A 15,646-nucleotide genomic window follows, 5' to 3' on the forward strand; every position below is an offset into this window, starting at 1 on the left:
CCTGGATGGTTTTGTTGACTACACAATCACAGGAACAAATGAGGACTTCCAGCTGTCCCACACCAGGGTCATCCTAGCTGTTATTCAGAGAGGTGTTATGGCTGTACTTCCTCAAACTGTACATTTCCCTAGAACTCTGTACTGGTCAGGTTTCAGGGATTTAGGGGATTATTTCCACTTCTAATTCGCATATTTTGAAATCACTCATGACTCCATAACAAAAATAAATGAGAAGTTCTGAAGAATATATCAGTTGAGGAATTAGAAGTATTTATTCTGGAAAAGATTAGGTTTAGAGGAGACATTTAAACCATTTTAATATTTGGAAGGCTGACTTGAGAAATGATCAGATTCTTTTATGTTAATGGAAGGCAAAACTACTAAGTAACTTTGGATAAGGATTTGTAGAGAGAATTGGCGGGGGGAGCAGAATGATAAAAGGCAACTGAAATGTTATGGAAGTTAGATTGAAGTAAGAGAAGACAGCTTCACATGGCCCAGGATTATAGGTTTGTTTTTTAAAAATTGTTTTTATTGAGGCATAAATTACCTATAGTAACATGCACAAATCTGAAGTGTAGAGCGGGATAACTTTTCATTTTTATATACACCTGTGTTATCACCATCCAGGATCATAGAACTTTCCATCATCTCAGAAGGTTGCCTCATGCCCTCTTCTGGCCAATAACTGCTCTCCAGCCCAGAAGTAATCATTTTTTTCTGATCTCTGTCACCATATACTAGTTTTGCAAACTTTCACACAACCACTTTGGAGCACTGTTTAATGGTTTAAACATGTGTCTGTTTTCTGACTCAGCAATTTCATTTCTAATTACCTATCTAAGAGAAATGAGTTCTACTTTTTTTTCCTCCCCGAAAACCTTACACGGGAATGGTCACAGCAGCTTTATTCATAATAGCCCAAACCTGGGAAACAATCTAAATAAATAGCTATTAGAAAATAAACATGTTGTGGTATATCCACACAATGAAGTACTACTCAGCAATAGAAAAGAATAAAGTACTGATACATGCTCCACATGGATGAATCTCAGAAACATGCTGAGTGGAAGAAACCAGACGCGAAAGAGAACATATTCTATGGTTCCAATGAAAGACTTTCATGACAATTTGATTTTGAAAACCTAAGACAGTTGGAGAAAGTTCTTTGCCTTTCAGAAAAGGACCTGTATAAAACAAAAGATGGCCAAGAAGTAGAAGGAAAATTAAACTAAAGCCTGGAGTTCAGCTTTGCTTAAGTGAGAAACATTTATTTAGCATTCCTTGTGTCTGCAATTATGCGATATCTCATTATTTTGTTTCTTTTCATGTCCTTTTTGGATTCTAATTGTTTGTTTGGATTTGTTTTTATTCTTCCTGAAGTTTCTTTTTATTTTTTTCCCCTTCTTTTATAACAGCAAATATCTGTGTCATTACCAAGATTATTTATTATCTTAATCATACTGTGTGTTACATGACATCTACTTTCTTTTTTAAACCACTCTTATTAGAGCACTCTAACCTCCGTCTCCAGTATGGTCCAGTCGATCTCTAGGCAAGTTTCATAGCTGTTATTATGATGACTTCTCTGAACATATTCCTTTTTAAGAGCATTAATTTTTGTAGCTAACATTTTTCTCCTTCTTGGATTCTTTCTTTTATTAAAAAATGTTTTAATTCCAGTACAGTTAATAGGCTGTGTTATATTAGTTTCAACTGTACAGTATAGTGATTCAATAATTTTATACATTACTCAGTACTCATCATGATAAGTATAATCTTAATCCCTTTCACCTTTTCACCCATCCCCCCCACCTCCCCTGTGGTAACCATCAGTTTGTTCTCTATAGTTAAGAGTTTGTTTTTTGGTTTGTTTCTTTTTCCTTTGTTCATCTGTTTTTTAAATTCCACGTATGAGTGAAATCATATGGTATTTGTCTTTTTCTGAGTGACTTATTTCACTTAGCATTATATTCTCTAGATCCATCCATTTGTTGCAAATGGCAATATTTCAGTATTTTTTTATGGCTGAGTAATATTCCATTGTATGTCTACACCACATCTTCTTTATCTATTCATCAATCAGTGGACACCTGACTTGCTTCCATAATTTGGCTATTGTAAATAATGCTGCAATAAACATAGAGGTGCATATATCTTTTCAAATTAGTGTTTTCATATTCTTTGGGTAAGTGCCCAGTAGTGGAACTACTGGATCATATGGTAATTCTATTTTTAATTTTTTGAGGAATCTCCATACTGTTTTCCAGAGTGGCTGCACCAGTTTGCATTCCCACCAACAGTGCAGGAGGGTTCCTTTTTCACCACATCCTTGCCAACACTTGTTTCTTATGTTTTTGGTTTTAGCCATTCTAATAGGAGTGATTTGCATTTACCTGATGATGTTGAGCATTGTTTCATGTGTCTGTTGGCCATCTGGATGTCTTCTTTGGAGAAATATCTGTTCATGTCTTCTGCCCATTTTTGATTGGATTATTCGCGTGTGTGTTTGTTGAGTTGTATAAGTTCTTTACATGTTTTGGATGCTAACCCTTTATTTGATATGTCATTTTCAAATATCATCTCCCATTCAGGAAGTTGCACTTTAGTTTTTTATTGTTTCCTTTGCTGTACAGAAGTTTTTTATTTTGATGTAGTCCCAATAGTTTATTTTTGCTTTTGTTTCCCTTGCCTGAGGAGGCATATCTAGAAAAATACTGCTATGGCCTATGTCTGAGAAATTACTGCCTATGCTCTCTATTAGGGTTTCTATGATTTTAGCTCTCACATTTAAGTCCTTAATCCATTTTGAGTTTATGTTTGTGTATAGTGTAAATAAGTGGTCCAGTTTCATTGTTTTGCATGTAGCTGTTCAGTTTTCCCAACACCATTTATTGAAGAGACTGTCTGGATTCTAATTCTTAGAAGGACTTTTGGTAATTATGGTAGGTACATGCACGTACAAAAGACAGGCACTGCATAGAGTGGTTTTGAAGTTTCTTCCTCAAAATAAAATTTCCGAATAAATTATAAGCAATATTGGAAGGCAGCTTTTTTTTTTTTTGTTATTCCTGCTCAAAACTTCTGATACTACTTGTTTTCATCACTACTATTAGCTATTCTGTTTCCCTTATCATTTTATCCATTTCCCTAGTGGTAAAAGCATGAAATCATGGCAGACAGACAAAATTACAGAGGCAGAGAATAGATTAGTGGTCACCAGGGGACAGGTATGGGTAGGAAGGGTACAAATAAAGGGGTAACACAAGAGAGTTCCTTTGGAACTTTGTGTATTTTGATGGTGGTGGTAGTTAGATGAATCTAGCCATGGGATAAAATTTCATAGAACTACACACACACACATGAATGCATGTAAAAAAAAAGGTGAAAATTGAACAAGGACTGTAATTTCCTTAATAGTACTGTACCAATGTCAGTTTCTTGGTTTTGATATTATACTACAGTTATGTAAGATGTCACCATTGGGGGAAGCTGAGAAAAGCATTCACAGTACAGGGTACTATTTACACATCCTTCTGTGAGCCTATAATTATTTCAAACTTTCTGTGAGTCTATAAGTTTCAAACTTATAACAGGCAACAACAACCAAGTCTCAGCATTATTTTTAAAGAAATGAAAGAGGTAGCACTCTCGAGTAAGCAGCCCATAATAACAAGCTTTCTCCTAAGGTAGTGTATATGGTGTTTCTTAAAAGTGAGCCAAGACATGCAGTTCTGGTCTCTGATTTAGATGTTAGGCAGTGATTAGATTAAAATATGGTTAATCAGTGCACACTGCAAAAGGATCACGCTAACTTTCATGAAGTATATAAGTATATGCAGTAGATCTCTGGTCTGACTTCACTTCATGTAAGTTCTACCTTTGTCTGTCTATGCTGTCTCTGTCTGGTTCCACCAATGTATTTGCTTATGAACTTGCTTCCAACAATTTGTAGAACAGAATTCTTTTTTTTTTTTTTTTTTTTTTTTTTTTTTTTTTTTTTAATTTTTTTTTTCAACGTTTTTTATTTATTTTTGGGACACAGAGAGACAGAGCATGAACGCGGGAGGGGCAGAGAGAGAGGGAGACACAGAATCGGAAACAGGCTCCAGGCTCCGAGCCATCAGCCCAGAGCCTGACGCGGGGCTCGAACTCACGGACCGCGAGATCATGACCTGGCTGAAGTCGGACGCTTAACCGACTGCGCCACCCAGGCGCCCCCAGAATTCTTTTTATAGCATTATTGTTATCTTTTAAAAATTCACTTACTTACATGTACTCACAGGAAGCTTTGGAAATACAGATAAAAAAAAATTCCCTATAATCCCACCACTCAAAAATAAATACTGTTGATATTTTGTATGTATAGTTCCAGTTTTATTATCCCTGTGCATATAAATGCTTTTTAAAAACATATGAAATCATAATTTTATAAACTTATTTTACTTATTGACGTACTTATAACAATGCACCATTTTCCCAGATCATTACTTTTCCAACACATGATTTAATGACCACATAGAATTGCACCCTGTGGATGTACAGCACCTTAACTAATCTTCTGTTATTGGCCATTTAGGCTGTTTCCAGTTTTCCACCATTAGAAACAGTATTGTCATCAGCATCCTTAAGGCTCATTTTTAATACACATGACTTTTTCTCTTAGGAAAGAGTCTCAGAAGTGGAATTGCTGGGGTAGGCAAAATGTCAAAGCTTTTGCTTTTTATTGTGAAAGATAAGCATCATTTTAAAAAATATGTTGTACGAATAGACACTTCTCTAAAGAAGACATCCAGATGGCCAACAGGCACATGAAAAGATGCTCAATGTCACTCCTCATCAAGGAAACACAAATCAAAACCACACTCAGACATCACCTCACGCAGGTCAGAGTGGCTAAAATGAACAAATCAGGAGACTCTAGATGCTGGTGAGGATGTGGAGAAACGGGAACCCTCTTGCACTGTTGGTGGGAATGTAAACTGGTGCAGCCGCTCTGGAAAACAGTGTGGAGGTTCCTCAAAAAATTAAAAATAGATCTACCCTATGACCCCGCAAGAGCACTGCTAGGAATTTACCCAAGGGATAAATGGAGTGCTGATGCGTAGGGGCACTTGTACCCCAATGTTTATAACAGCCCTTTCAACAATAGCCAAATTATGGAAAGAGCCTAAATGTCCATCCACTGATGAATAGATAAAGAAATTATGGTTTATATACACAACGGAATACTACGTGGCAATGAGAAAGAATGAAATATGGCCTTTTGTAGCAACGTGGATGGAACTGGAGAATGTTATGCTAAGTGAAATAAGTCCTACAGAGAAAGACAGATACCGTATGTTTTCACTCTTATGTGGATCCTGAGAAACTTGACAGAAGACATGGGGGAGGGGAAGGGAAAAAAAAAAAGAGAGGGAGGGAGGCAAACCTTAAGAGATCTTAAAAACTGAGAATAAACTGAGGGTTGATGGGGGGTGGGAGGGAGGGGAGGGTGGGTGAGGGATATTGAGGAGGGCACCTGTTGGGATGAGCACTGGGTGTTGTATGGAAACTGATTTGACAATAAATTTCATATTAAAAAAATATGTTGCAAAAGAAAACCTTAATTGAATAAGATTGCTGTACCTACAGGGAAACTTAGGATCAGTTTCTTTAGAATGATTTCTCACTTCTTAGAGACAACTGCCATTACCAAATAGGATAATTGCTTTGACTGACTTAGAAGAAAAACATTGAAACTATCTGAATAAACAAGTTATGCAAGAATTTTTTGCTATTCTTTTATTTTTGTTAAGCAATGAGAGTAAAAGTAATTTATTCAAATAAGAAGAAAACAAATGGAATCACATGCCACTAGTGAGGAATGGAGTATTTACATTTCCCCCTCTTCCCATTTGATACTGATTAAAACATGATTTTGGTTATTTACTTTTTAAGCATTATGACTGTGCACATATACCACCAGCTTTACATACAGTGAAGGAGTATGGGTAAAAAAATTTATGGGAAAAATGCACTACAGTAGTTGTAATGTTGCAGAATTTTGTCACATTTTTCTAGTTGTGAATGTCCTGTTCGTGAGCATGAAGAGGCCTGGTTCTGAATTAAAGATCATCATTGATTGGGCACCTGTATTTTGCTGGTATACCTCAGTTGCATGTTTTTCTAAGTGGGTGAATATGTCACTTTGCTTGTTTAGGTAACCATCAAAACAATCTGACCCTTCTCATTGTGAAGCTAAATCCTTAACAACAGGTTTTCTCTAGTTTATCAAGTGAGGCTCCCTGTTATGCTGCCACCTCCAGATAATTATGACCATTGTTTTCAGCCTCAACTCGTTTCTTGGACTTTTCATTAGTCCCTTCTTCATGGGAAGATGCTCAACACAGAAGGAACACAGATCATGCCAGGAAGGATGGAAACAAGATTTGGATACTTTTTTTTTTTTAATGTTTTTATTTTATTTTTGAGACAGAGAGAGACAGAGCATGAACGGGGGAGGGGCAGAGAGAGAGGGAGACACAGAATCGGAAGCAGGCTCCAGGCTCTGAGCCATCAGCCCAGAGCCTGACTCGGGGCTCGAAATCACGGACCGCGAGATCGTGACCTGAGCTGAAGTCGGACGCTTAACTGACTGAGCCACCCAGGCGCCCCGAAATTTGGATACTTTTTATATAAAAAGTCTGAACTTAAAAAAAAAAAAGGTCTGAACTTTTAAGTAGAATGTGTATTATCTACAGTTTTATTACCTTCCAATTAGGGTCAATGAATGGACCCTAATAAACAAGATATTTGATTCTGGGATTGATTTCCTACACTAGGAAGCAGTTAAATGTTTAGACGTTGGAAAAGCAACAAGACAGATCCATAAGTGTTTGGCATTCTTCTTTTTTCTCCTTCTTAGTCATAAGCGCATCATTTTACACTATGCATATAGTGGTGAAATTTTGTTTGAACATAATTTATGAGATCAGGATTACAAAGACTCCTTTTCCTTTCAGTTCTTTGTTGGAATTTTCTATGACTATTTATTTATTTTTTATCAATGGCATTGAAATTTCCCTCAGAGAAATTCCTCATGCTGAGATTGGTGGTAAATACTTACTACTGGATTAGGGATTGTTATTCTTTTATGAACTTATTTTCTTCTGTGGCTGTCTGTTATGGGGCTGGTCATGGGACTTGCTTTTCATTCTTACTATAATGTAATTCTTTTTTTTAAGTTTTTATTTAAATTTCAGTTAGCATACAGTGTTATATACAGTGTTATATTGACTTCAGGTGTATAATATAGTGATTCAATACTCTGTACATCACTCAGTGCTCAGCACAAGTGCACTCCTTAATCCCTATCACCTATTTAACCCATCCCCCCCCAACCCGCCTCCCCTCTGGTAACCATCAGTTGGTTCTTTATACTTAAAGAGTCTGTTTCTTGGTTCCTCTCTCTTTCTCTCTCTCTCTCCCCCCCCCCCCCTTTCTCTCTCTCTCTTTCTCTCTTCCCTTTGCCCCTTTTGGATTTTATCCACTGTAATGTAATTCTTTTGAAGTTGAAAACAGCCCTGTGAAGAAGCTGGCAGAGAATTCCAGGTGATAAGAGTTTCTCTAACATAGAGTGAGTTTTGCAGCACTGGGAATGGTGTATTTTTACCTGGCCTGAATTAAGATGATATTTCTCTGTCATAGTATAAATGTGGTTCAGTGTTAAAGAAATACTATTCTGGTAAGAAATAGAGTCATAATTTAAACACAAATTTTTCCCCAAAAGGGACTACGTTTTTGAGTTTATCTATTCTCAGCTGTATCTTTTACTTTTGTTTCCCTTTAAACTCATCATCTGAATCTGTTACCGGCTCCCTCTTCTCCATGTGAAATTTTCTATACAAACTGAGACGAACTGTTTCTTGGAGAAACAAATGAGGCTTCATATGAAAGGGGATTTCCTTTGGGTTTGAATGAACAAAAATTATATAGATTTCTAAATATTTCACATATATATCCTTATATATAAAGATTTTTCGTATATGTTATAATAAATGTATTGCTTTTTTAACAAAAAACTGACTATGAACTTCTTGAAATTTAATGCAAAAGAAATCTGGTTTAAATCTGACCACTAAAAAATAATTTATTTAGGTGTTTTTTTTTAAGTTTATTTATTTTGAGGAGGGGGGAGAGAGAGAGAGAGAGAGAGAGAGAGAGAGAAGGAAAGAGAAGCAGTGGGAGAGGGAGAGAGAGAATCCCAAGCCAGCTCCATGCTGTCAGTACAGAGCCTGACACAGGGCTCAATCTCACAACCATGAGATCATGACCTGTGCCGAAATCAAGAATCAGATGCTTAACCAACTGAGCCACCCAGGCGCCCCTATTTAGGTGTGTTTTTAAAAAAAGATCCAGGTGATATTTTTTCTTCACATTGGTATTTCATACACCTGTTGAGAATTTTTTTACAAGTGACACAGAGGTCCTATTTGCCTTTTATGATATCAAGGGCATTCCTGTAATATTTAAATGCATATATTTATAGCTATTCTCTGCTTAATTAAATTCAATATATGAGAATCCATATCTTAAAGAAAAGATTGCCGAAGAGTCAGTCTGGTGGATTTTAAACATATATTATTCACAAAAATATGAATTACCCATAGTTTTACATACCACCTTTATACATAAGAAATAGCTGTGTACTGTATGCATTAAAATATTCTTAATTTACACTTTATTAGACTTACATGATTAAAATGCTTGTGGATTAAAAATCATTGCTCTTTATTCCTGAAAACTTATAAGAATTTCTGCTTTCTTTTTCTCTAACAGATATAAGCTTACCAAAGTCGGCAACAATTTGCTATACAGCTGCCTTGCTCAAAGCAAGAGCTGTCTCTGACAAGTAAGTGAATAATAACTTGTGTGGTACTAAATGCCTGACCTGACTTAAGGAGATGTGTTGCCTCTGAGGGCTTTCTCTGGAAGTTTCTCTTAGTCTATGAAACCCCCCGCTTATGAGCATGCATTTTCTAAAATCTGCTGATCTTTTCTTTCACTACTAGAAGGAGAGAGTACATAACCCCAGGTACTTCAAGGGTGTATGGGTCCCTAAAGAGGGATTTATGTGAAATTCCATACCTCTGAGGTGACTTTTTTTTTTTTTTTTTTTTTTTGCCAGACAGTAGATACCAAAAGGCCTGCTTGGGACTTACACACAAAATGCCTTCCTTTTACTCATTTTTTTGCGTGTTCCTCTTCCGTCAGCAGTCCAAGACTGGGTAGTAGTCATAACAAACATGTAAGATGGCAGAGGGGATGATCATCTCCCATTCTTTGACTCATCAGATCCAAACTAACTCTCCACCCAGGGTCCGTTTGCTTTGAGTTGCCATCTCGGTGGGACATTCGCCCGTTTTATTCAGGCAGGTGACTATGACATAGAGAATTTTCATAAATGTCCAAGATGACTGGCAGGTGAAAGAGAACAGTTGGCTTAACTGTTTGAGTTCATAATAAACGCTTCCATTTCCCCGATACAATCCCTCTGAAGAGCTGAAAAGCAGATAACAGAAAAAGAAAACAGCCTCTGCTATGTCAGACAGGTTTGCTGTTAAGTGTGTGTGCACTTCAAGACCGAAGTAATTTTCTTTCATTCTTTTTTATCCTGTAGATCGCCAGTACCTACTGCAACATCTTTTCTCCCTACACAGCGACTCCAGCTTGGGAGGGCAGGGCCAGGGTTGTCACAGCTTCCCCTGTGGTGTCTGCCTGCCAAGCACAGCTCTGGAGTTAGCCCTGGGTGTGAGGTGAGAAAGAGATTGCATGGTCTGGTTTTTTTCATTCACTCGGGCAGGTGTCTGGCCCGCAGTTCGGGCACGCACACCCCCTGCCGGAACGGCCCCAAGCAGGCTTGCCTGCGGAGGAGGCTGCATCGCAGCACTGACATTGGGTTGGGAGCCTCCTTTAAAATTCTCCCTAGTTCTGTTTTTAACCAAGTGCGCTCTTCTGTAACCTGGTTTTCTCTTTTTCCCACACTGTCTGCCCTCGTCAGTCCTACCCCCTCCCCTGACCTGAGCAGGTACCTCATAGAAGATTTAGATTAGCTATTTAGACAGAGAGAGACTTGACAGCCGAATTTCATTCCTGCCGAGATTAGACGCAAGCACGCTTTCTGCTTCTGCTGGGGTTTTTGTTGGCCTCGGTCTGAGGGGTCACTCAGAGGTTCCATATAGTGGAGGTTTGGAGAGCTCATGCCATTGGCTCGCTGTGGTTTTATGGGCCCTTGACGCGTAGATGCCTTTCCGGGTTGATGCCCAAGCAGTGGTCCCAACTGGATGGTGTTTGTCTTCCTGCTTTTCAGATTCTCTCCCGAGGCTGCATCTCGGCGGGGGCTGAGCACAGCAGAGATGAACGCAGTAGAGGCCATTCATAGAGCTGTGGAATTCAACCCTCACGTGCCAAAAGTGAGTCTGTGGAATCCCCACAGGAACTCGTTATGATAGCAGAGAAAGCATTCAGTGACCACAATGTCATGTCTCGAATACACCCAGTGTAAAAAAATGAATTGCAGCCAATGAATGCTGAGGCCCTATATAGTCTATGGTTATCAGCTTCATTTTTAAGCAAAAGCTACATTCAGGAGGCTTTGGGCCGATTTTTGGATTTCATATAATTAGGGTAAATTGATAGACTTAGCTTAGGCGGGTCAGGCCAGGAAGTCTGAAATTGGCAAAATATGGAGATCCCAAGAGTGTTGATGCATTTGATAGGAATTTCACACCAGTTATAGTCTTAACTTAGACCCAACTTGGGAAATGAACCTTGTTGTGAATATAAGTGGTGAAAAAAAATACTGATAAATGTGATGTTCTAGGTCTCTACAAATAAATGATACTTAATCAGTAATGGCAAGAAGATAATAGGGAGAACCTCAAAGTATGAAAAAGTGTTTTTCTTTTGACTTGTGAATGCCATTTTAGTATGTATAAGTAGTAGGAGAGGTTTGTCTTAATTGTTAACCACATGATTGACCAATTTATAAATACCCAATATTTCCCATATATTTTTTTTCCTGAATTTGGTTTTAAGGGAGTCAGATCATGGTAGAAGATATTTCTATAATCTTTTGTTTGGGAGATGGGTGTGTATTTATTATTTACCTATATTTGAGTACCTGCTATGTGATAGGCACATTGCTGAGGGCTATTTTCAGTTTCTCGATATTATAAAGTGCATTTTGACCTCTGGGAAACTTCATACAATTTACCTCAGGTACTACAAGGCATACTTTTCTTGGCAAAATGTCTAATGAAGGCTTTCACTGGTGAAAAATGACAAAAGAAGGCTATTTTGTTTTCTTGAAGTACTGTGCAAAAGGTGGTACGTATGTCCGTGTATGTGTGTATGTGATGATTTATGGAGTTACCTACTTTAATCTATTTTGTTCAGAGTGACAGTGATAAGGGACCTAATATCTTTTCTGAGCTTTTATTCAGGTCATGCTCATTTTCTCACAAAACAGGAAACTGAAGAATGGTGCACAGTACCACAGTCAGTGAAGGATATATTTATCTACTCTAGTTCCAGTGGATAATGACCATCATAATATTTGTAGACTTAGGCACTGTATATAGAGTGGCATAAAATATCTCTCTTTATTTGGTATCTTTTCAGCTATGTTAAAAGTGTTCATTCAAATTTGATTAAAAGTTAAAGCTAATCATGAAAATATTGTCCTGAACTACAGTCAACTTAGGTCATCAATTAATATTTATTGAATGCTGTTCTCTAACTACAGAGTTGTTCTGTGAGCATGTATAGGCCCTTTTAGAAGTAGTATTGAGCAATAGAGTCCTAGTTTCTGAGACTAAAACTTGGGTTTAGTTCTGGCTCTGTCATTTATGAGCCTTGGGGGGAGCTTGGGGCTTAGCATCTCTGAACTCAATGTTTTCCCTCATTTTTCAAATGAAGATAAAAGTATAAGCCTTACCTGTCTTTTGTGACAAAGACCAAGTGGGATAATATATTCAGAGTTCTTTGAAAATACTTGAACACTGTATTTTCAAAAAGTCTTAAAATTATTGACATTTGACTTGTTGGAGACCCCTGAAATCTGGGAACTGGGTCTTTTTTTTATAATATGAAATTTATTGTCAAATTGGTTTCCATACAACACCCAGTGCTCATCCCAAAAGGTGCCCTCCTCAATACCCATCACCCACCCTCCCCTCCCTCCCACCCCCCATCAACCCTCAGTTTGTTCTCAGTTTTTAAGAGTCTCTTATGGTTTGCCTCCCTCCCTCTTTAACTTTTTCTTTTCCCCCTTCCCCTCCCCCATGTCTTCTGTCAAGTTTCTCAGGATCCACGTAAGAGTGAAAACATACGGTATCTGTCTTTCTCTGTAGGACTTATTTCACTTAGCATAACGCTCTCCAGTTCCATCCACGTTGCTACAAAGGGCCATATTTCATTCTTTCTCATTGCCACGTAGTATTCTGTTGTGTATATAAACCACAATTTCTTTATCTGTTCATCAGTGGATGGACATTTAGGCTCTTTCCATAATTTGGCTATTGTTGAAAGGGCTGCTATAAACATTGGGGTACAAGTGCCCCTATGCATCAGCACTCCATTTATCCCTTGGGTAAATTCCTAGCAGTGCTCTTGCGGGGTCATAGGGTAGATCTATTTTTAATTTTTTGAGGAACCTCCACACTGTTTTCCAGAGCAGCTGCACCAGTTTGCATTCCCACCAACAGTGCAAGAGGGTTCCCGTTTCTCCACATCCTCGCCAGCATCTATAGTCTCCTGATTTGTTCATTTTAGCCACTCTGACCTGCGTGAGGTGATGTCTCAGTGTGGTTTTGATTTGTATTTCCCTGATGAGGAGCGACGTTGAGCATCTTTTCATGTGCCTATTGGCCATCCGGATGGCTTCTTTACAGAAGTGTCTATTCATGTCTTCTGCCCATTTCTTCACTGGATTATTTGTTTTTTGGGTGTGGAGTTTGGTGAGTTCTTTATAGATTTTGGATACTAGCCCTTTATCTGATATGTCATTTGCAAATATCTTTTCCCATTCCGTTGGTTGCCTTTTGGTTTTGTTGATTGTTTCCTTTGCAGTACAGAAGCTTTTTATCTTCATGAGGTCCCAATAGTTCACTTTTGCTTTTAATTCCCTTGCCTTTGGGGATGTGTCAAGTAAGAACTTGCTGCGGCTGAGGTCTGAGAGGTGTTTTCCTGCTTTCTCCTCTAGGGTTTTGATGGTTTCCTGTCTCACATTCAGGTCCTTTATCCATTTTGAGTTTATTTTTGTGAATGGTGTAAGAAAGTGGTCTAGTTTCAACCTTCTGCATGTTGCTGTCCAGTTCTCCCAGCACCATTTGTTAAAGAGACTGTCTTTTTTCCATTGGATATTCTTTCCTGCTTTGTCAAAGATTAGTTGGCCATACTTTTGTGGGTCCAATTCTGGAGTCTCTGTTCTCTTCCATTGGTCTATGTGTCTGTTTTTGTGCCAATACCATACTGTCTTGATGGTTACAGCTTTGTAGTGGAGGCTGAAGTCTGGGATTGTGATGCCTCCCACTTTGGTCTTCTTCAGTATTACTTTGGCTATTTGGGGTCTTTTGTGGTCCATACAAATTTTAGGATTGCTTTGGGAACTGGGTCTTACCGCTTCCGGCTGTACCAGCCAGACCTTTGTGATCCTAGCACACGAGATAGAAAACTGGTACAATACTTGTTGGTTAGATATTTTAGTTGAAGCCGTAGTGTAATTCTGTGATGGTCTGAAATGGTTGATTGCACCTCTAGAAGAGTATTAAAAGCCCTAAGAAATAGTTTAAGTCTACCTTGGAAAAATTTAACTTAGTCAGCTAGCACTGTACCTGCAAAACAGAATTGTTTTAAGTGGGAACATTTGAAATATTTGAATTCACTTTACTTTTTAATTATTAACTGGAGAAAAGATAGGGTACGTAGGTAAACTGATTCTCTACCACTTTGCTTTGTTGGTGATTGTGCCAAGGGGAAACTTGTTTCCAGAGCCTCTTTGTCTGTTGACATTTTCATGAGGAAAAGGACCTGTGAGTCAATGTTCAGAATTAGTTCAGAATTAACCACAAACCTTTGATGCGTGTGTACTATATACAGGCTGTTACAGACATCTTTTATTACGTGATACATTGTTTACTGGACTGTTTGCTAATACTTCAGGTAAACACACACACGCACACGCACACACATACACACGTCGATGACTTTTCAGGCAGAAAATAGCCTTAATTCTAATGAGACATCAATGAATGATATAAACTGTTAAAACTCTTAGACTCCTGGTATAAGAAGCGGCCTTAGAGATCATCTAGGACACCTTCCCATCCTCAGTTTGAATGTCTCCTCATAATGATATTATGATGATTGTTTTTAATACTGCTTTGTATTGAATGTTTACTGTGTGCCAAACACAGTACTAAGTGAACATCTTATTTATTTTTCATAACAACACCGTGAGGTGCATCATGTTATTATCCCTGCTATTCAGATGAGGGTGCTGCAGGTTTGGAGAGGTTAGGTTGCCTGCTCAGTCACATAGCTAGTAAATGACAGAGCCTGGACTGATTCTGGGTTCTCTAACCCTCACACATCACCCTCCACTGCCCCCCCACCATCCTACCAAGTTGCAGACTAGCCTAGACTTGAAGCCTTCAAATGATGGCAGGCATATCACTTCCCAAGGTACTTGTGGACAATTCATATTTCGTGAAGATATTATTATATCTTAAATACTTCCATGGTTTCATTTGCTCTATGACAGGAAGTCTTCAGTGGCCTACCACAGAAATTTTCAGCAACTGCATGCTGTTTTATTCAATTATAGTCTGTTGGAAGGAGAAAAAATACTAGATGTAATAGCTGAGAACTGCTTCCCATGAATGTCCAATTTAGGTCTATCTGGTATTCTAATAAGCAGAGGCGCATACTTGATATTTCAGTATCCAATGAAAAATGTCGGTTATTTACTTCAGGAGGGTTACTCTTCAGAACAGTCTTCACCTGAAAACATGCAGAGTAGGGAGGGTATCTCCTAAACACACCCCAGGACCAGGAAGTAAATAAAAACAGTAAAAAGCTATGTCTCTATTTTAAAGGGGGGCCTCTTAAGTGGTCAAGTATTTCTGAAGCTTTGGATTGCAGCAAAGTATAAGGAGGAAGCAGCCCATCCAAACTAAATTGTGTTACTCCCCTTCCTAGGAATTGCAGCTGTGTCCCCAGCCCTACAGAGGAAGATAGAAACTCCTTGAATGGTTCTTCAGGACCCTTCATAATCTGACCCTGCTTGTTTTTCATTTCTTCCAGCTCCTTCTAACAGTCTGTTCATTGTTCCAGAAACATTCTCTTCTCCTTCCCCCTTTGCTTCCTCTGAGGAAATCCTACTCATCCTTCACCCCCACCATTAAAAGTCACCACCAGGAAGCCTGTACCTCCCTCATGCCAGAATCAGTCTCTCCCCTCTGTGGTCTCTCACGACAGTGCATTGACTATGAAATTAATGTTTACCCCCTTTTGAGGATGACCAGTGGTATTAGGATCTTAATGATGCTGCTCATTTTTTAAGAACTGGGTACACAGTTCAAAAAGATGAAGAAATCCCTAC

At 38.5% G+C, this 15,646-nt stretch overlaps 1 protein-coding gene across 10 annotated transcripts in view; it reads left to right on the top strand.

Annotated features, from left to right (window-relative positions):
- Nucleotides 1-15,646, top strand: part of ST7 (suppression of tumorigenicity 7) — a 268,935-nt gene that overhangs the window by 220,393 nt on the left and 32,896 nt on the right. For all 10 annotated transcript variants that reach the window (XM_078440197.2, XM_078440188.2, XM_078440192.2 and 7 more), the window contains 2 exons: nt 8,821-8,893; nt 10,352-10,454. In XM_078440197.2, the coding sequence (XP_078296323.1) occupies nt 8,821-8,893; nt 10,352-10,454 (176 nt within the window). The remainder of the gene's footprint in view (nt 1-8,820; nt 8,894-10,351; nt 10,455-15,646) is intronic.

Source organism: Panthera onca, chromosome A2 (assembly GCF_046562875.1).
Source record: "Panthera onca isolate mPanOnc1 chromosome A2, mPanOnc1 haplotype 2, whole genome shotgun sequence".
Taxonomy (NCBI): domain Eukaryota; kingdom Metazoa; phylum Chordata; class Mammalia; order Carnivora; family Felidae; genus Panthera; species Panthera onca.